Source organism: Bidens hawaiensis, unplaced genomic scaffold (genome assembly GCF_021521415.1).
Source record: "Bidens hawaiensis isolate Kalapana, Puna unplaced genomic scaffold, B.hawaiensis_p1.1 tig00035113_1, whole genome shotgun sequence".
Taxonomy (NCBI): domain Eukaryota; kingdom Viridiplantae; phylum Streptophyta; class Magnoliopsida; order Asterales; family Asteraceae; genus Bidens; species Bidens hawaiensis.
The window spans coordinates 141,335-164,105 of NW_027496114.1; the positions used below are offsets into that span (position 1 = coordinate 141,335).

Here is a 22,771-nt window from a genome sequence, read left to right on the forward strand (position 1 = left end):
TATGTTAGAAAATGCATCAATATATAGTTATAACTCAAATATGAACACACCTGTTCAATTCAAAGATTTGCTAAAAGTCAATCTACATGGCCTTTGAAAACTACGTCGTTCTGGCCTAATGCAAACCTCCTATAAATACCACAACGTCCTCCACCTTTAAGTGCACCACAATTTCAAAATATACAACATACATACATACCTCATCACCTTCACTCATTAATATAAGTTGGTAAAACATATATATCTTATAATAATTAACTAATGGCTGTCATCTTCTCCAAGATAGGCATTATCGGGGGTGGTATAAGTGGGCTAGCTGCCGCAAAAGAGCTAGCCCAGTACCACCCTGTTGTACTGGAGGCCACTGACTCCATTGGTGGTGTTTGGAAGCACTGTTCCTTCCGCACCACCAGGCTTCAGACACCTCGTTGTGACTACGAGTTCTCTGATTTCCCTTGGCCACTTAGGGATAACGCAAGTTTCCCATCTCATACTGAGATACTCGAGTATCTCAACTCTTATGCTACCCATTTTGACTTGTTCAAATTCATCAAATTTAACTCTAGGGTTGTTGAAATCAGGTTAGCCACTGACCAGCCTGACCACTCATATGAAAAACCAGTTTGGGAGGTTGCGGTCCAGACGAATGGTTCTAATGATATTCAGGTTTAACTTCATCATCAATATTAATATATTATCTATCATATATATCTTTAAAAAGCCATAGTTTGGTTGAATAATAATAATAATAATAATAATATGTACATGTATGCATGCAGTGGTACGGTTTCGAGTTTATTGTGATGTGTATGGGGAAATATGGAGATGTACCGATCATACCGAGTTATGCGAAGAACAAGGGACCAGAAGTGTTTTAAGGGGAAGGTGATGCATTCACATGAATACAGCAAACTCAACTCAGATGAATCTTCAGAGCTTCTTAAAGGAAAAAAGGTGGTGGTGGTTGGTTACAAGAAATCAGCCATTGATCTAGCTGTTGAATGTGCTCAAGCCAACCAAGGTATATATTTTCTTATAATCATGCATGCATGTCAATAAATTGTCTACAAATTATACAAAACAAACATATATTATACACCATGTTAATATATGTATGTTTGATGGACTAATTAGCACTACTACAAAAAGAGCTATTTGTTACGGCCAAATCTGTAGCAAATCTGTAGCAAACCTGGTGTTTGCTACGGATTTGCTACACTTATATATAGATGGATTATTTTCCAACTTATGGAATTCACAATATTGTGAATTCCATAAGTTGGAAAATAATCCATCTATATATGCTAGCTATATTGTGAATTCCATAAGTTGGAAAATAATCCATCTATATATAAGTGTTTTTAACCACTCTAAATTACCTACTCATAATTAAAGTGGGATAAAAAGACATGTCTAACTCACTAGACAAGTGTTGACACGAACTACAAACATAAGATTCCGTCATTTTTAGTGACTGATTATCTAAAATCCAAAATATTTTTTTCTCGCTCCTATAAACTATTAACACATGTCTTTTAACCCTATTTTGATGAAAAGAAAAAAAAATCATCCCTTAAAACTATCTGTGTACGTGGCCTTATTGTCAAACATGATTGTCTATGGTCCAATTTATTGATTATTATGACCTTTTGGTATTAAGTGAGAATCTATATATGTGAAGGGGTGAGGCTAATAAAATTCAAACTTCCACAATATGTTATTGACTAGTTGACTAGTTGCATGCAATATGTATAATATCCTTAAATTTTCTTAATTAAGCCATTTGACCACCCTTCAATCATTTGTTTCTATTGTGGTACTTAACATATATTTAATTAATTAGGTGATGAAGGCAAATCATGCACCATGGTTGTTAGAACTTCACACCGGATAGTTCCACACTACTCAATATGGGGCTTGCCATTTTACTTGTTCTATTCAACTAGGTTTTCACAGTTCCTACACCAAAGACCAAATCAAGGCGCTCTCCGGACCCTCCTGTATCACCTTTTATCACCCGCGGTAAAATTTTTATTAATTTCATTTTGTCACCACCTCGCCAATGTTGTAACGCTAGGCGGTCCCTAGGCGGCCGGGCCCCTTGTAGGGAACTCGGAGTATTCGTACATGAAAAATATAACATAAATTAATTGTTGGATATTGTATATATGTTAAGATAAGCAAAATTCACGTCAAAATAAACATAATTTATATGAAAAACAAAACATAATTCAAAAAATTCATGTGTTTGTTGTTATTTTTAGTTTTTTACTAAAAATAAATAACAAAAAAATAAAAAATTGTAGCCGAGTTGACCTTGGAGGCTGAGTAATCCCGAGTACTCCGACTTTTGACCGAGTTGGACCTTGGCTAGTAATAGTGGCCGAGTTGGAAAATGGCGGCAAGGTTGATGTCCGAAGGCCTTGTAATCCGATTTTTACAACAATTCACCTCGCTAATTAATATATATTGTATACTAATTATAATTGATTTGTTAATATAGAGAAAAGCAACTTCAAAGATCATTGAGTCTTATATACTATGGAAGCTACCATTGGTGAAAAATGGACTTAAACCTGACCACCCTTTTGAGGAAGACTATGCATCATGTCAGATGGCTATCTTGCCTGACAGCTTCTTCCCAGAGGTTGATAAGGGCAAAATCAACTTCAAAAGGACATCAGGTCACTGGTGGTTTTATGAAGACGGTCTAGAGTTTGACGACAAGACCAAGTTAGAAGCCGACCTTGTGATTCTTGCCACTGGCTACGACGGCAAGAAGAAGCTTAGAGATGTCCTACCCCAACCCTTTTCTAATTTCCTGGAGTTTCCTTCTGGCATGATGCCCTTATACAGGTATCACGTAATTGCATGCATTGCATGGCTTAGTAATATTTATTAAAACAGCTTCTACATGTGTTTATATGCAAAAACTAAAAAAAAAGTACGTAAACATGAATGTTGTTTTATTAACTTTTTACATGTAAAAAGACACGGTTCCCTGGTCCCCACTTTTTTCTTTATATAGTTATATAGTGTATATATACGATCGATCAACTTTTAACTATATCTGATATTAGGGGTACGATTAATCCATACATACTGAACATGGCGTTCATGGGCTACGTGGAGAGTGTTTCAAACTTGCATACCTCAGAGATACGTTGCAAATGGTTAGCGAGGTTGATAGGCGGAAAGTTTAAGCTTCCAAGCATGGAGAAAATGGTGGAGCAGGTAACCGAAGAAGCAGAAATAATGAAGAAGACGACGCGGTTTTACAAGAGGATTTGCATTTCAACATTCAGTATTAATCACAGTGATGAGATATGTGAAGAGATGGGGTGGAGTAGTTGGAGGAAGAAGAGTTGGCTGGCTGAAGCATTTTGTCCTTACCCCAGTAGAGACTATGAAGAGCTGCAACACAACTGCATTAACTAATTATTGTTAATCAAGATTCATATATATAATATACATGTGTGTTGCTTCTACGTATAATTAACGTGTAATTTGTTATTAATTACGTGCCATTATATATGTAAAATCAAATAAATAAACCAACCACCTATATTGGGGGTGCAAGGTTTGTTATATATATATATATAAGCATAAATTTGATTGACATATATCTTTGGAGTTTAGCTTTATTAATTGTGGTTAAAAGACTCAAGAAACTTTAAGGTGTCACCAAATGTTAGTTAATTATATTTCTAGTGTTTCCAATTTAAAACTTCTAAAATGAAAAAGGAAAAAGAGAGAAAATTGGTGACAACTCGTTACGAAACTTGATAAATAAAAGCAGTGATGGATCTAAGAAAAAAGTTGTGGGATGGCAATACATATCACAAAAAAGAAAAAAAAAATTGCAATTCGTTAAGAAAGTTGATGAACAAATCAACCTACACTAGATCCGCTATAAGATTTCAAAAGAACTATTTTTCAGCATGCTCATATTTATCTTAGTTCATTTCATCTATTTCTTTTCATAATTAAAAATATTTAATTTTTATTTATTTATTTCATCTATATTCTATTTTGTCATTGAAAAAGGGATACATGTTACACCACGATTTTGAATACAAACCTTATAATTGACTTGTCATCTTGAATTTTAAGACAATGGCCAGCAACATCGGGCACGAGCCTTTGACCGTCGATCCTTATGAGCACCACGACAGCTTTCTTGTTCCTCCTAGAAGAGGTGTTTGTTCCAACTATGTCAGTCCTATAGATTTCTAACAAACGTGATGTTGAAAATGGTGTAATTGTATTCTAGCTAGGATATTGTATTGTAATTTAGTGCCATTCATATAGTTAATTATGCTCTATTCTTATATTTTGTACTTCTTTTTGTATATATATAGTTATATAAATAGAGAAAGAAAACTAGCATTTTTTCTCTACATTATGGACAAAAACTACACTTCCAAACCGGAAGCCAAAAATGTAGTGGCAAAAGGTGCAAGTATAGATTCTGTTTTAATTAACTTATCTATCTTAGCTAGCATATTTTCGGATTTAGAAGACTAAAATTTTTTTAACTCGATAAATACGGGTGCAATGAAGCCGAACGAATTGAGAGTTATTTTATTTTATTTTATTTTCTTTTGTTATAAGAGGAGTGGAGTAAAAAAAGCAAGTTGTAAATTCATAATTGTATGTTAAATATTTTTGTATATATATTCATACTAGTTTGAGTCTTCCTGTATTACGGGAGTTTATTTAAGTTTGTTTTTAATCGTTTTGTTATTTTATATTTTGTAATGATTTGTATTATTATTTTTCAACGTGGTTTTGTTTTGATTTAATACGTATATATTAGTTTGTTATATTCAATATATTTTTTAACGTTTGACATTTTTCAATTGAGATGTGTAGGTTTTTAGGTTTTTAACGAACAAATATAAACGAACATGAACATGCTGATTTTTTTTAACGAACACGAACACAAATTTTGTCTTCCTGTATTACGGGTGTTTATTTAAGTTTGTTTTTAATCGTTTTGTTATTTTATATTTTGTAATGATTTGTATTATTATTTTTCAACGTGGTTTTGTTTTGATTTAATACGTATATATTAGTTTGTTATATTCAATATATTTTTTAACGTTTGACATCTTTCAATTGAGATGTGTAGGTTTTTAGGTTTTTAACGAACAAATATAAACGAACATGAACATGCTGATTTTTTTTAACGAACACGCACATTTTTTATTTTTTTAACGAACACGAACACAAATTTTGTCTTCATGTATTACGGGTGTTTATTTAAGTTTGTTTTTAATCGTTTTGTTATTTTATATCTTGTAATGATTTGTATTATTATTTTTCAACGTGGTTTTGTTTTGATTTAATACGTATATATTAGTTTGTTATATTCAATATATTTTTTAACGTTTGACATCTTTCAATTGAGATGTGTAGGTTTTTAGGTTTTTAACGAACAAATATAAACGAACATGAACATGAACATGAACATGAACATGCTGATTTTTTTTAACGAACACGCACATTTTTGATTTTTTTAACGAACACGAACACAAATTTTGTCTTATGAAAATGGGCGGTTGATGTAGGTGACGATGGTGGTTGATGCATGAGAGGGGATGTTGACGATGGTGATAATCCGAAGTTAACCGGTGATGAACCAACGACAGAGAATACGTAAAGGAGAGAAACTAAATTAGGGTTTGACGATTAGCATGCTTCACGATAAATGAGATCTTACGGCCCGTTCAAGGGTCATCCGGGTTTGATGAGACCCATGGTCGCGAAAATTATTGTTTGATAATTAAAAAGTTATTTCACAAATAAATAAGATGTTATAACTCACTTAAGGCTGTTTGGTTAGGCCCATGACTCGCAAAAATTATTGTTTGATTATGAAATGATATCAAATAAATGAGATGTTATAACACATTTAAGACTATATGGGTTTGGTGAAATTCATATATGCGAATTCAGGTTAAACGCATAAGAAACTTTAAATCACAAATTAAATAATCAGATGGCTTTGAAAGGGGTGAGAGCCATGCACAAAAATCTTAGAAACGCAATTTACGTGGTCGTTTTATCTAGTTGTTGGTGGTTGTGGAAAGCTAGAAATGCCAAATTATTTAGAGGTGATGTTATCGGAGTGGAAAAGATTTTGGATAATATTAAAGTTAGCTTGTACACTTGGATTAAACACCGCGCAAAGATACATGCTCTGGAATGGCCAAATCGGTGTTTGTTGATTGTTTTAGACTTGGTTAGTGGGTTGTTTCTTTTTTCTTTTGCTACTCCTTGTTGGTGTAATTGTTCTTGTTGTTTGTTCTTGGTTTGGGTTTAGCCACTGGCTAGTTTCTTAATATAAGTGTGCAGTTCAAAAAAAAAATATAATATTTTGATATGCATTTAGATAGATAAATAAATAAATATTGATGGTGCTATAGAATTGGAGTAAAAGTATAAATAAAAAATGCTTTCGGTTTAATTAAGAGCTCTATTTGACTGTTCTCTGTTTGAAAAAAAGTCATCCAACAACTAAAGAACTTGATATGACTTATTAGTCCATGAGAGACGGTTTACAAAGTGTAATAATATTTAACTGATGATCATAATATAAATAGTTTTATTATTGTAGTTATAAATAATTCAACGCCATGCATCCGCATCCACATCCATTTGCAGTGTCTTGTGTTGACTCCTAGCTACCTTCCATTTATATTATAGTAAACCATCACTAATCCAAATTCCAAACCCTTTAAATTCACCATTTAAATATACGTATTATCTTACTAACCTTAATTATATATAGCACGACTCCTCTAAAAATCAAATTTTTGATCATTTTTTAATGCTCATTTTCTCTTTAACCCTTGATCGAAGACCCTTAAAGATATATATGTTTTCCACGCCATCATTACTGTTTAAATTTTTCTATAATCAAAATGTTTTATACGAGATCAAATTATTTATAAAACAAATTATATAACTTATATAAATTAAATTATTGGATAAAAGATACGTACAAGGATATTGTACTTATCTAAATTACAATAAAATGCTTTAAAAATAAAAATTAAATACAGTGTACAAGTCAACACATATGCTGTACAAGTTAATAATAATACACTCCATATGATATAATTCGTTTTAAATTTCATAATTTAATGTCTAGTAAACAAGTTCACATTTGCTAATTAGTTTTTTTTTTTTTTTTCTTTTTGAATGTTTAACCTTGCCTCCTACTATTTACAATAAACCGTCAGTGCCAGGGATCGAACCCTGGACCTCTCATCCAAAGGCCTAAGCCTTTACCATCCCATCAAAGTGAAGATGGTACATTTGCTAATTAGTTGATAATAATGTGGTTGTTAAGATGGTTGATGTGAAATGGTATACTGACTGATCATGTGTCCATATGTAACCAATCAATCTCATGTCCTCAAATCAAATAGTTATTAATTACTAGTTATAATTTTATATAATATTTGCATCGATCTGTAGACCTTTCTATCAACCCGGCCTATACAAAGTCAAAGCCTCAAGACCATATATAATATTAATATTATAGAGCTAATTATAATCAAGCCCACACAAGACACAACTCAATTAATTTAATTTATCTAAAGATTACCTACGTAGAAAGAACCAAAATTATGTTATGTGTTGCTAAATCGATCTCCGGCTAAATCCAAAGTGTATTGTAAGCTTGGATGGTAGAACGATGAGATCGAGGGGATATTTTATATAGTTGAGGAAAGTAATAATTGTCGGTCTTGTCATAGAAAAAATGAATTTTTTTCTTAACTTAACCTGACAGACAAAATAAATATCTTTCATTTCTAAATATATTGAATGCTATGATAAATGTGTATATTAGAATGAGTTCGATCAAATACAAATACTTCTTAACATGAAAATAAGGAGACTTGTTGTTACTATTATGTTTGTTTTTGTAAGTATTTGTTGTTATTTTTTTGTTCATATTTGCTTATTTCCAATCATAACACGCTATAAGTATTTTTTGATTTACATTTTGTTGTTATTATTAGTTTTTTTCCTTTTGTTATTATTTTGTTGTTGCATTTGATTCTTTTGTTCTTATTATTGTTAAGTTTTTTTTGTTATTATAAAACATTGTTTATATAGATTGAAATTGTAGTTAGTATTGTTTCTCACTTTATCATTTTTGGTAGATTAATATTGTTTTCTACGTTTTCATATTAAGATTATGTTGTATGTGAATCTTCCCGGTCCATTAAAATAAATGCATACATTGTTTGGCCGTCAATTTGTCTTTCATAATACGAAACAAATCCCGTCACCTTTTTCTTCACTATATATGTCAACTACTCCTGTGTGTCTTTAATGTGCAACAAGTAAATTTAACAACCCATAAAGTTTGTTTACAAACTTGAAGTAGAAACGTTTGAAACCTATTCTATTTCAAAACTCGTACAAAGATTATTTTATATCCATATGTATGGTCTAACGATGTTTGAGAGATGACATCCTTAACATCTAATTCACGATTGCATGAAAAAATAAAATTTAACAGACTAACTTGTATGTATGTATGTATGTATGTATGTGTGTGTCTGTATTTATATATATAACATAACTCGTAGTTACCCAAAACTATTTGTTTTGAAAATCACTTGTTAAATGAACCGCTATACTGATTATACGGTTGGTATAGTGAGTTGGCTAGAAATAAATAATTTTGTGTTGGTTTTGTGCTACAAATTTATCTTCTATTTTCATTTGTCTACCATAACCATCAAACCAAGTCTCTTAGTAAATCCTTTGGTAAAAATTTAGAAGCGGAAAGTAGAGGTGGACAAATAAACCGGTTAATTTGAAAATTGACCCGAAATCGAACCGATTATGTACAAACCAGTTTGAAACCAATTGAAACCTTAGGTTCAACACTGATTTGTAATTTTCTCCATCAAAATCGGTTCCAAACCGAAACCGGTCAAAAACCTGAACTGAAACCGATCAAACCAGAATCGAAACCGGTTTCAACCCGAACCAAAACTGATCATAAACCGGTTTTGACTTTTGTTGAGCAAATCAAAATGGTTTCAACCCAAACCGGTTTTGAGTTTTAAACTGGTTTGTGTGCACGAAACGGGTTTTTCAGGAGCCGCGTATGGTTAACAAAAGTCAAAACCGGTCGGGTAGGAACCGGTTCCGGGTATAGTCGGGTATTTGATCGAGTTTTTTTTGGTTTCGAGTAGGGTCGGGTTTTCGACGAGGCGTTTCGGTTCCAAGTCGGTTCCGGTTCCGGGTACGACTCCTGAAAGAAATCCTATCCAATAATAGGTCGTACCCACGGATCAGATACTAGCCGGAACCGTTCCGGACGCGGAGATCTAGTGGAAAGTAGGTGGAGTGGTAAAAATGGGGTTGTGCCGGCCTAAAAAGGAGTTGGGCTTTAAAGCAGGATATATATTATATTAAAAAAAGCCCATAACGAAATCTCTGTCTGTGTGTATGTGTCTAATGTCAATGGAACAAGGGTTTGAGAGAGCAGCTGCAGCAACAGCAACAGCAATTAAGGATTGCTTTGGTTTGGTTGTTGTAGGCGAGCTGTGTCCGTGTTGACTTGCTCGAAGCTTTGTGGAGTGTGCTTTGTGGCCGGTGTTATTGTTGGATTCACCCTCAAACGTAGATGGGCTGCTAAACTGTTAAGGATGATTGATTCAATCAATTTAGCATTTGATTATTTGTATGTGTAAATTCACAAGGCAATATATTAGAGATTCATACTTCTTTTTTTTTACCATTAGTTAGGATTATGGGTGGGTAAAATCGAACCATAATTGAAAACCTTATATGTTTGTGTTTTTCCAAGTTTTATGCCTATGTTTATATCGCCTTTTTTAGATTCAACATTTCAATTCATGCTGCAAGCCTACATGAGATAAAAATAAGTTTGTTTTTGTGTTAAAAATAAGGTTATCTGCAATGGTTCATGAGATAATTACATGCTCAGAATGGAATTTGTTTATAATAAATCGGTCGATAAAAGTTTTATCCATGTACATTAGTGAATTAAAAATTTTCGTTAAGGCCTGCGAGCCCTTTTATTTTGACTCGACTGAGGTATTTAAATTCTCAGAGACGGCCCTGAGCAAACTCATATTTTGGCCGTTACGTTACAGATATTTCTGTATACAATGCTAGTAGGTTCGAATGTCTTTATTATTTAGGGGAAAAAATGAAATAATAATAATAATAATAATAATAATAATAATAATAATATTCACTCACTCACGGGCTGGGTAATTTGCAAGGAGCGTTACTATGCCAAATAAATAAACATATAATAAAAATATTAGTGGTTGGTCCCACCACTATGAGTGACCATCGTGTTTCAATTTGAAAACAACGGAACTCAAGTCAAGAAGCCGTTACAGTTCTTCTTCTTCATTCCAAATAACAATAATAATAATAATAATCTGAATTCCAGCAACAGCTTGTTCTTCTTCACTTGACTAATAATAATAATAATCTGGATTCAACAACAAACTGTCTTCCATTCAATGGCGATAAGTGCACCGGTGACACCTGCATCCAAGATCCGAACAACCACACCTTCAACTCCAAGAACCACCACCACTCCACGCCTGGAGGAGAAGATTCTGGTGACCGTGAGAGTCCGTCCGTTAACACCGAGAGAACTAGCTAATTACGACCTCTTCGCTTGGGACTGCACCGATCACAACACCGTCGCCTCCACCAATCTCAATCACGATCGCCATAACTCATCCTACACTTTCGGTATATTACTATTATTATTATTGTTCTTACATTTACATTATGTTGTTACTGATTTTGACCTAATAATAAATAATTTCTACTTTTACATTATTATGTTGTTATCGATTCTGACCTAATAAGTTGTTGCTGTTGTTTGTTACAGATAGAGTGTTTGATCCTTCGTGCCCTAACCGAAGCGTATATGAACAAGGTGCTAGAGATGTTGCGCTATCTGCTATCAAAGGAATCAACGGTATACAATTACTAATACTTACTTAGATAGATAGATGTTACTACTACTAGTAGGGGTGTGCGTGCTGCGGTTCGGTTTCGGTTTTTAGAATTTTAAAACTGTTTGGTTCGGTTTTCGTTTTTGTTTTGGTTTTTGCCATTTGAGCCTCGAAAATTTTAGGCCGAAAAGAATTTTTGTTGAATATAATGTTACTAGTAGGGGTGTGCGTGGTGCGGTTTTGGGCTAAAACCAAACCGAAAACCATAACTTTCGGTTTTTAGAATTTTAAAACTGTTCGGTTTCGGTTTTCGTTTTTGTTTCGGTTTTTGGCATTTGAGCCTTGAAAATTTTAGGCCGAAAAGAAAGTTTGTCGGATATAATGTTACTAGTAGGGGTGTGCGGTTCGGTGCAGATTTGGGCGAAAACCAAACCGAAGACCAAAACTTCAGTTTTTTGAATTTTAAAACTGTTCAGTTTCGGTTTTTCGTTTTTGTTTTGACTTTTGGCATTTTTAGGCTGAAAAGAAAGTGTGTCAAAAATAAATAATGAATTTAGGTAGAAATAATTTGTTAATTGTTAACTAATAGACTATTATTATGCATTTAGCCAAAAGTATTTAAGTAATTACATATTTATTAAATTCTAAAAATTACTTCAAATTGAAACTAAAAAAATAAAAATTTAGAGATTCTGTTCGGTTCGGTTTTTGTTACAAAAACATAAAACCAAACAGTCGGTTTTTGTTTTGGTTCGGCTTTTCGGTTTCTTGCACACCCCTGGTTACTAGCCTCTTCATTTTTGTAATTATTGAATTTAGTTTCTAATTATGACTACTGTTGTAAATTACTGTAGCTACGATATTTGCCTATGGTCAGACGAGTAGTGGCAAGACATACACGATGAAAGGAATAGCAGAGAATTGCATCAATGACATATATGCACATATTAACAATGTAAGTGATCCGCTATTAATGAAATTGTAGCGAATTTGGATCGGATATTAACGGTTTATTCATACTTGTAGGCGACTGGAAGTAGGTTTGTTTTGAAGTTTTCTGCTATTGAAATCTATAATGAGACTGTGGTAGACCTCTTGAACCATGATTCTGGTGCCCTTCGTCTCTTGGATGATCCTGAGGTATTATTATTATTATTATTATAATTATTGATCGATATGTTTGTGTTTCTGTAATTTAAAAGTGCACTGTTTTGTTTATTGAATTTAGAAAGGTACAATTGTGGAGAAGCTGAGTGAGGAGGTCATCAAAGATAGTATGCATCTTAGATGCTTAATTGCTACTTGTGAAGGTAATTGACAGCTTCATCAGTACATTTGTGCATGTGTATATTCTTAGCTTAATGTGCTTCTGCTTGCTTGCAGATCAAAGGCAAGTCGGTGAAACTTCTTTAAACGACCGAAGCTCAAGATCACATCAGATAATCAGACTGGTAATCCTAAATGCCTTACCAATTGATGCTAAACCAATGTTTATTAATGCTGATTAAACTTCAATTTTTATTTGGATTTCTTATCTGATGTGAGCAAATCTGTAAATATGTGATAAATTGGTTCAAAATTCCCTCATTTCTTGCTTTTTGTTAGCAAAGTTTAATCTTCTCATGCATTTGTTATTTATAGAAGAGTCTTATGTCTTGTGTTATAATGGTCGATGTGAGGGAAATGAAACTTAAGTTTATGATGTATGCTTACTTGATATGCATCCTCAAATGAAACTTTTTATGATGTATGCTTACTTGATATGCATGAGGATGCATATACTTGTGCAAGTTGAGTCTCATTATTACATTTGACCTCTTTATTTCATCGCTTAACTAAGAACTTTCTTTATTAGACTATTGAGAGCAGTCTTCAAGATGAATCAGGACGTGTAAAATCTCTATTGGCAAGTTTGGTAAGTATTTTAATTTTCCCTTTGTTATTGATTATTATCAAAATCCGCATGTTGTTTTCAACCTCGTTCTATTCCTGCAGTCTCTTGTGGATCTTGCTGGCAGTGAACGTGCATCTCAAACAAACGTGGCTGGTGCCCGACTGAAGGAAGGCAGCCACATAAACAAAAGCCTACTCACATTGACCAATGTCATTAGGAAGTTGAGGTAATGGATGAAGATGATATTTAAAAATTGTGAAATGTTACTTGGTGAAATACACATCTAAAACAAAATGTTATAAATAACATTATTATTATGCAGTAGCGGGAAGAAAACTGGTCACATACCTTACAGGGACTCTAAACTGACACGTATATTGCAGTCCTCGTTAGGCGGGAATGCACGGACTGCAATAATATGCACCATGAGTCCTGCTTTGAGCCATGTGGACCAATCACGAAACACCTTGGCTTTCGCAACTAGTGCGAAGGAAGTCACAAACACTGCTAAAATTAATATGGTATGATATTGTTCTTTTTGTTATATCTGCATTATACAACTGTTGTTCATCTCATAGTAGTTATGTGCTACATTTAATTTGATATATGTTATACATAAATCATGTTTTCTACATGAGTAGTCTGCCTCCAATATGAAATAATGTCTTTTTTTACCATTAGGTTGTTGATGAGAAGCAGTTGACGAGAAATTTACAAAAGGAAGTTAACAGGCTTAAAGCAAAGATGTTGAGTCCAGAGCCTTCTTCCTGCGATCGTTTAAAGTCTTTGCTGTTGGAGAAGGAGCAGAAAATTCAGCAGGTATGATTCTTTTTTTCACTTTGCTTTTATTCTTACACATTTTGCATTTTACTCTTGGAAAGCCAATTGGAGTGATTAGATATATTGCTCTCTCCCATTAGCCTCTTGTTTAGCCTCATCTATCACTGAAAGCAAACATGATCATTTGAAAAAGATAATTGAAAGGAACTAATTAGAGTTATAATATGGTGTTAATGGACAAATCTTGAATCCTAATGCAGATGGAGAGAGAAATGGACGAGGTAAAGCGTGAGAGAGACGTTGCACTATCACAACTTGAAGTGACAAAACTACAGGTTGGTTACCAGAATGTTCCTCTTATCTACAATTAATACATATACATACTCACTTAAGTACTTTGTACCAGGAACCCTCCTCTCGTCAACCAGCCAAACGGTTATCTTTTGGTAGTGAAAATGTGGAAAGAAAGACGCAGAGAAGAGGGACACAGTCAATAGAGCAATGCATGCTAGTGCATGAAATAAGAAAGATTGGGATGATGCAGAAGCGGCTTGGTGAAGAAGCAAACCGTACACTTGAGTTACTTTCGTCTCACAGATTGGAGAATGATCAAAGTATAGTTCAACTGGTGTCTGATATTAAGAGTATGACTGCAAGTCTCAAGGATGATATTGGTGATAAAGAAGGCGGCGGTGGCAGTCTTAAGGAAGAGATAGGCAGGTTGAAATGTGAAGAAATAGTATCTCTGGAAGAGAAGCTTGAATCCGTGCAGAAATCCTTAGATAGGCTAGTTAGCAGTGGTGAAGAGGATTCAAGAACTCCATTAAAGAATAAGAAGAGAAACACTAATAATATGCCGAATTTTATACGTTCTCCGTGCTTACCAAATCTTCAGGGTACAGAGAACAGGGATCCCGAGACTTATAATTCACCTGCTACTTCTTCTGTTGTTACACCTAATCAAAAGCAGGCCACTCCTGCTGATGACAAGAAAATCACTCCTAAATCTGCATCTAAGCAGCCACAAAGTTCTGTTAATGTCAAAAAGATCCAGATGATGTTTAAGACAGCAGCTGAAGATAATATTCAAAGTATCAAGGCTTACGTTACAGATCTCAAAGAACGTGTGGCAAAACTTCAATACCAGAAACAACTTCTAGTCTGCCAGGTTAGAATTATCACTCTTCTTTGACATAATAATGCATGAAATGGTTTTTGTGCATTTTTTTTGTCATGTAAATAATGTTTCTATATTGAAAGTATGTTATTATAGCATAAACATAATGTTTCTTTAAATAAAAAGATTTAGGATGTTATAAAACAAATACAACTTGAAGTATAAATGGATTCAAATTGACTCTTAAAAGGTGTTGGAGCTAGAGGAGGAACACAATGATGACAAGACTGAGGATTTGGGAGCGCAATCTCCAATGCCACGACATCTAGCGTTTGAGGATCATAGGAAACAAATAATAATGTTGTGGCATTTGTGCCACGTGTCTGTTATACACAGGACGCAGTTTTATATGCTATTCAAAGGAGAGCCTGCTGATGATATATACATACAAGTTGAACTTAGAAGGTTAACATGGTTAGAGCAACAACTATCTGATCTTGGAAATGCGAGTCCAGCTCTATTGGGTGATGAACCGGCAGGGTATGTCACATCAAGGTGAGTGTTTCGTTAGTTCGTTCATTCTCCTGTTATCTGTTGTAATATGGTATATTAACACTATATTTTGAATGTGACAGTATTAAGGCTTTAAAGCAGGAGAGGGAATATCTGGCAAAAAGGGTGAACACGAAACTAAGTGCGGAAGAAAGGGAGACGCTGTACCGAAAATGGGACATACCAATGGACGGAGGCAAGCAGAGGAGGCGGCTGCAACTCGTTAACCGATTGTGGACGGACCCACTCAACATGTCACATGTTAAAGAGAGTGCTGAACTAGTGGCGAAACTTGTTGGATTTTGTGAATCAGGATCCAAGGAAATGTTTGCACTCAATTTTGTAAACCCATCTGACCAAAAGTCTTGGATGGGCGGTTGGAACATGATATCCAACCTCTTGCATCTCTAGGTTACAAAAATATGATCTTGTCGATATAGACCAAGTATCTGTAGTTTGTTGAAATTGATAGTGCGCCGTTGTTTCAATCAGATGTGGTGTTAATTTCAAACAAACTTATTCAGCATAAGAAACAGTTTGTTGTTAAAACATATAAGATTATAAAGAATCACCTGATAGATACATATAAGGGCTCCTATAGCTAACATATATAATATATATATAGTATGTATACAAAAGCAATCACTGCTTTGACTAGTTAACAACAAGATTTAACTATTTATAAGCAACTAATTCATCAGTGACATAGAGCCTCTCCATGGTTAACCCAGCTCAGAAAACTATCCGAATATTCCAAAGATTCCAGGTCGTTGTCATCTGTTGCAGCAGTAAGTTTGCTACCGCTACCGCTCCCCTAAAATACAAAACGCAAGAGCGTTAGAAGAAATTCAACAGAGAACAAAACCATTTATTGTAAACGGACCTTGATACTGGATTCGCTGGTGGATGGAGTTGTCTCTTCTACAATTTCGTTGGTAACTTTCTCGGAGGAGTATTTGAATGACCTGCAAAAGAACGAGAAAACATTGTTTAATAGCTAAACATTGGTAAAGCAATCTACTATAAAAGCTTACCTCCCTAGGGACTCTTCGTCGCATGACGAAAGCCAATCCAAATCAACGAAATTGGAGTAATCATGGGAATCACTTTGATCATTATCAAACGATCCGTCCTCCTCAAAACCTTCCCTCCACCTGATATGACAAAACAATAATATATTTTAAGTTTTTAACATTAAAAATCTGATATGACACACACATAGTAGATTTAACATTAAAAAACTACCTTGAGCAAGGTTCACAGACTGCTGATATGTCTGGTGTAGACTCGAAAATCATTTTGTTTCCTTCAACTCCAGCTCCAAGTGATGATCGACTCTGCATTGAAGAGCATGCAAAGCTTTTTCCAGCATTGGAGCTAGATGATGATGCTGCTGCAGTAGTAGTAGCATGTGTCTTGCTCTCACGCATGATATTGCCATCCGATAACGATTTCTTGTGTAACGACCTACACCAACCAATATGGCATCAAACTTATATTACACCAAGTGTAAATGCAATGAAGCTCAACAAAAAAATATTAAAAAAAATAAAAATATTATACCTCTTATCGTCATCCACCATTGACTGCCCGTTCGTATTTAAACTCAAATTCTGATCTGAATCCAACTCCCACACTTCGGGTCGGCCATCCTGTGGCTGAAAATGCCCCAGAAATCTGCATATTCACTGTATTAAGTCTAGAAAAAAAAGCAACTCTATAAAATAGTAACCAAATTTCGAAATTGTTCCAATTAGGTCACTCATAAAATATTTTGTTCCAATCAGGTCACTAAAGTTTTCTTTTGTTCTAATCATATATATTTTACCTGGACAGCAGGTTATGTAGGTTTTTTTATTTTTAAATAGTTTAACATTGCAAAATATTTATAAAAAACTGAGAAAAATAATTTTTAAATTGCGAAAAATTGCAAAAAAAAAATAATAATCTGGAAAATTGAAAAAAAAAAACCGAAAAGTTGCAAAAAATAAATCTTAATTTTTTTTTTGTCGAAATTTTTTCTTTTTTTTTTTTGCATTTTTTCACAATTAAATTTTGTTTTCTCAATTTTTACTAATTTTTTAAATTTTTAAAAAAATATTTTGAAATGTCAAACTATTTAAAAATAAAAATAAAAAACCTACAAAACCTGCTATCCAGGTAAAATATATAGGATTAGAACAAAAAAGAAACTTTTGTGACCTGATTGGAACAAAAGATTTTATGAGTGACCTGATTGGAACAATCTCAAAACTTGATTACTATATTATAGAGTAATCCACCAAATGACGGTTCAAAGTAAGAAAACTTACACATTAATCGCATTTTGTTTCTCTGCATCCATGTAAGCATTGTTGTAGTACCTTTGAAGCGTTCTAAAAAACTCCTGCGACTGTGTTGCCGCTTTCCACTGACCTCTTTTCTCAGAAAACACCTTGTTATGTGCAGCCGAACCGCCATATTGGTAAGCAAGCGTGTCACCCATTCGCTCATAATATCCCATTAATTCTTGGGCCAAAGGATAATCGAGGTCAATCTTGGAGGAACTAATGGCTCCTAAAGCATGCAGCTGATGTCCTAAAGCAGACAAACCATACGCATATTGTGCAACGTTTGTACGGTCCAAACAATCTATGCAATTTGTCCTCAATACTCCTTGCTGAAACATTGCTGCACAATTATCCTCCACGCATTTATCACGATTTAAGTCTTCCTTGCCATTTCCATCACCGTCATTCGTGTTCAAATGTCCAAAGCTAGCAGCATTATTCCTGTCACCTATTAAGTTAGAAAACAGTTTTTTATGACCTTGAATGAAAACTACTTACTCAAAGTGAAGCCATCTCTCGGATGGCATAACCTGACAGTAGAAGAAACCCGTCAGCGTCAATGCATATGTAGTCAATCTGCTTAAAAATAGCAGTGCATTTGTGCCTTTGCTGAAATAAAACAAAAAAAATCTATGTCACGTCACAACTTACTACATACCATAAGCATTTTCTGATAGGGGTGTGCACAAAACCGAAAAAACCGAGTCGAAACCGATAAAACCAAAAAACCCGAACCGAAAAAACCAAACCGAATTAGAAACCGACGGTTCCGTTTTGAACTTTAGCAAAAACCGAAATGTTGGTTTTGTATTTTGTTAAGAACCGAAAAAACCGAACCAAAATAACCAAAAAATTGAAATAACCATAATATCTTAACCGTGACCATTAAAACAAAATCTACCGACGACCATTTGTTTAGTTTTAACATATGGTTAATAACAAATATATTTGGTTGCTACATATGGTTAATAACTAATAATACTAGTACTTTTAGTTTTGATTTTAAATGTATCTTTTCTTAGCTTTTAATACTTGAAGCCCAAATATTCAATATTCTATTAATCATTATATATATATATATATATATATATATCATGCCCAATTTCAATATCTTGGGTCACGTGTTTTTTTTGCCCAAAATGTTTTGACTCGATTAGCAAAACCGATAAAACCGCATCTAAAACCGAACCGCACCCAAAACCCGAAAAAACTGAAACCAAATGGTTTTAAAAAATCATTAAACCGAAAGTTTGGTTTTTGGTTCGGTTTTAGTCAATAACCGCACTGAACCGCACCACGCACACCCCTATTTTCTAAGCCTGCTTACTAAAAAAGTGATGTGTTTAGATGTTTCACTGTGAACTAAACTATTTTTTTTAAAGCTACAACCTCATTTATTTCAAAGTTTTACATTAGTATTGTTATTATATAATAATTACTATATTAAAGATATACATAAAATTTCAAATAAATGTTGTTTGCAGATCAACTCAGCTTGACCCTGCACATTTTAACTGTGAAAAACACTACTAACCTTCGAGAATGCTTGTGCAGATCCCAGTGAAGAAATTTAAGACGGCCTTCTTCTGACAAATCTTCATTTATACGTTTAATTGCATTCGCAAACTCGGTACGAAGAATAGACTCTCGAGGTCTTTTTTCAGTCGTCTGTTGAAAAGACAAACAAATGTCAATTCCTAAAAAGACAGAAAAAAAAACTATATAATGAGAACAACCACATTCATACCCAAGGATATTTATTTGTGCTTTTTTATTAATATATGTTATAATCCATATACACATGTTTTGTATTTTCTTTCACTTGAGAAGCAAGAATAAAGTCCTCTTAATCTGGCTCAAAAGGATTATACAGAAAACATATTTTAACATTACCTTTATCAAATTTAATATAATGATAGGGTTTCCATATCTCTTGACAAGATTCTGAAAATGAAGTCTGGTAGCTTCATAGTTTTGGTCCTTCCTTGACACTAAAAGATAAAAGTCAATAAAGAAAAAGTACATATAAATATGCAACATATCAGTGAATCCTACATGTAATATCGGGCTTAATATTGAGGCGTGAAGTTTCCTGTGACCAGAAAAGTGGTATCGATCCACGATTTTGGACAACCGAAGTAATTTGCATAGGGTATCCTTCAGGAACATCTTCAAACAAAATCTGCTCCGTTTCGACGTCATTAGCGACTCTGCCCTTCTCATTTACCCCTCGTTTTAAGTACCTAGTCCCCGCATAATGGCGTGAGCGTCTTGAGATGAGAGTCAGTTTAAAGTCCCGCCCCGAGATTGAAAGCGTGTCCTGGTTTTACAATATATAAATTTTCAATAATATAGAGAAAGAAAACTAATATGCAGTCAAATCACCTGTTCAAAAAAGCCATATACGAGTGCGACTGTCCACATAGTATTTTGAAGGAGATTGCGGACCCCACGGGTTAAAAACTCGTTCCAAACAAACATGGTCTCGTAGAGAACAAGTGCATCCTCGTTGTCATTGTTGCGACAAGTATTCTTTTGAAGGCTGCGCATAACATGGTATGAATAACTGAAGAAGAAGTCCTTTGTAAGATCCAGCATGCACAGTAGCTTCTTGTATCTGCATGCATCAACCAACAACTTGTTACTTCTTATATCTAGTCTCCTCTTTTGCATAAATTTTTTGTTTCTGTTTTTTCTTTTCAAAAACGGTAAGTTTTTGTCAATTCATTTTTTTGCGTATAATTATTAAAAAAAATAGTCACATTTTAAAAAATAGTATCATGAACCATTTATACTGTCAAGAAAAGTACTCGATGATTGAAAAACAATGACATTATAGAATATCTAGTTTAAAACATCTTTAGTAATAAAACTGTCATAAAATAGGTCAAACATTCAAAGGCGTGCTATCTAAATTCTTATCAAGATTTTTTTCTTTCCTTTTTTTTTTCAAAATTATTGTGATATAACCAGTAACCACATAGGGTTGTTATAAACTGAGCATCACAAAAGTAATTATATTGTTAGCATATCAGAAAAACCAATCAACATTTTATGTAAAAAATATTTGCCCTGTCATAAAGCAAACCGACACTTGTTAAGAATATTGGACTTATAAAACATAATTATGTTTTTAACATGTCTCAATTTCAATATATTCATTTTTATGTAATGTTGCATTATTTAAAACTTAATATTTATTGTCATTAATGATAAATGTACTCGTGTTATATAAACTAAATCTACGGAAAAGAGCATATCTATTAAAAGGGCATGTAACCTGCTACATTAGATTCTAACAGAAAAATAGATTCTTGCCTCGGTTAAACTTAAGCATTCTCCATCTAACTACCAATTAAGCAACTAATAACCCAAAACCACGAATGTTTTATGTAAGATAAAAGATTACCTGTTTTCATGTTGAAAAGTAGTTGAATTAGGATGAGCTACAAAATCCGATAGCGCGATCATCTCAGTCTTAGAGATGGCGTATACCGGATGACCACCAATTGAGCCTATGTGCCTTCTTTGGGTAATAAGCAGCATGTAATACGGTCCAAGAAACTTAATAAAACCTATACAAAGAAGCACAATAAATTAAAAACTATGTAAAGTTGTAACTGGTACTGATGGAAGTTTGGATATAAATAAGCAACATGTAATAGGGTCCAAGAAAGTTAATAAAACCTATACGAAGAAGCAGTAACAAGAATGACAAGTGATGCAAAGTTTGAATAAAAAGATATATTACCGACAATGCCATAGCAGGTGGTGAGGAAAGCGAGGCCGCCTGTGGACTTGTTACCCTCATCGATGCGCGTCAAGAGATCGGAGCATTGGTGTTCTGTGTAAGTGGTGGAGTCCTCGCGGATGTTAAGGTGGAGACCACCCTTGTCTATCTTCAAGACCCTCCAGTGTGTGCGAGTGTTGTCGCGTCCTACCATATAGTATTTCTGTACAAATGTAATGTAATGTGTTGTTAGGAAGATAAATGAGTAAGAAAGAAACAAAGGGTATGAAAGATATACCGATGTTGTGTGATAAAGCTTGAATTTTTGGAGGAAATAAGAAGAAGAAGATGATGATGTTGGTTCTGCAGCTGCTGCTTTGGTGGCCATTGCTGCTATTGGTATTGGTATATAATAAAGATGAATAGATCCGATTGATTCCTGTAAATTAATGAATTGGGTTTGGTTGCTTCAGCATAATAATAATAATCATCATGAATTGATCATCATCCATCCCTTGTATTTACGATTGATTGATTGATTGATGGGTTAATGAATAAAAATAAATTCTTTTTCTTCCATTGAATTGATTGAGGATCAAACACAACACCACCACCGCTGGCTCGCTAATTCTTTTCTTTCTTTCTTTCTTTCTTTCAAATCAAACACAACATAAAGACAGAGAGATTATTATTATTATTATTTGGTGGGTGGGTTCTAATTGCAAATCAAGAAGACTTTTGTTGAAGGAAGATCAAGGATGAATGAAATGGAGGGAGGGAGGGAGGGTGGGTTCTAGACGATTGATTAATAATAATAATAATAATAATAATAATAATTATTTGGTTTCGTTGTATCGACTCGACGATTGGATTGGTTTGGATTCATCCGCAGACGCAGGGACGCTCACCTCAGCTCATAAAACCAACTCTATCTATCTATCTATCTTTTATTATTACTATTATTATTCTTTCAACAATTCAACACCATTTTTACTCTACTATTATTATTATTTTATATATAAAAAAACTCTTGTCTATATCAATGTTTTCAGACCTGATCCGGATGTCTTATTGGGTCAAAGGTCGGACTGACCCAGGAGGAGGGAGCAGTGTTTGACCCGGATGATGTTATAAATAATTATTATATTTATATATATAATTCAGTATTAATTAACAATTATTACGACTTTTTGTTCACGTTTATTTTTGTTGATGGTTGATTGGCTGCAGTATAGTTGAGCTTAAGGCACATATTGTTGTTACATAAACAAGTAGATCAACAACTATGGCCCATAATTCTTTATTAACTCTTACCGGTTACCCCCTTTGGTCTAGAAGCACAATCAGTTCATGGTGTTGCGTGAAAAGTACACTCCTTGTGCGATG

General features: G+C 33.9%; 1 protein-coding gene and 2 pseudogenes across 2 annotated transcripts; 2 read left to right on the plus strand and 1 right to left on the minus strand.

Annotated features, from left to right (window-relative positions):
- Positions 1 to 214: 214 nt before the first annotated feature.
- On the plus strand, positions 215 to 3,438 carry LOC143587069 (putative flavin-containing monooxygenase 1; annotated as a pseudogene).
- A 7,067-nt stretch (positions 3,439 to 10,505) lies between these two features.
- Positions 10,506 to 15,891, plus strand: LOC143587058 (kinesin-like protein NACK2; annotated as a pseudogene). The gene is made up of 13 exons (XR_013144809.1): positions 10,506 to 10,773; positions 10,916 to 11,005; positions 11,837 to 11,937; positions 12,009 to 12,122; positions 12,211 to 12,292; positions 12,366 to 12,433; positions 12,838 to 12,897; positions 12,978 to 13,102; positions 13,199 to 13,397; positions 13,558 to 13,695; positions 13,917 to 14,824; positions 15,024 to 15,328; positions 15,409 to 15,891. The product of XR_013144809.1 is annotated as a kinesin-like protein NACK2 (transcript).
- Positions 15,892 to 15,923: 32 nt separating this feature from the next.
- On the minus strand, positions 15,924 to 21,870 carry LOC143587060 (phosphoinositide phosphatase SAC3-like). Its single transcript, XM_077068453.1, has 14 exons — positions 21,684 to 21,870; positions 21,407 to 21,608; positions 21,065 to 21,230; positions 20,041 to 20,272; positions 19,711 to 19,975; positions 19,549 to 19,646; positions 19,190 to 19,323; positions 18,154 to 18,264; positions 17,638 to 18,096; positions 16,889 to 17,002; positions 16,571 to 16,792; positions 16,360 to 16,479; positions 16,209 to 16,290; positions 15,924 to 16,139 (listed from the first exon to the last, which is right to left on the minus strand). Exons 1-14 carry the CDS (start codon positions 21,771 to 21,773, stop codon positions 16,023 to 16,025), a joined length of 2,412 nt encoding a protein of 803 aa, XP_076924568.1. The 5' UTR covers positions 21,774 to 21,870; the 3' UTR covers positions 15,924 to 16,022.
- Positions 21,871 to 22,771: the final 901 nt, after the last annotated feature.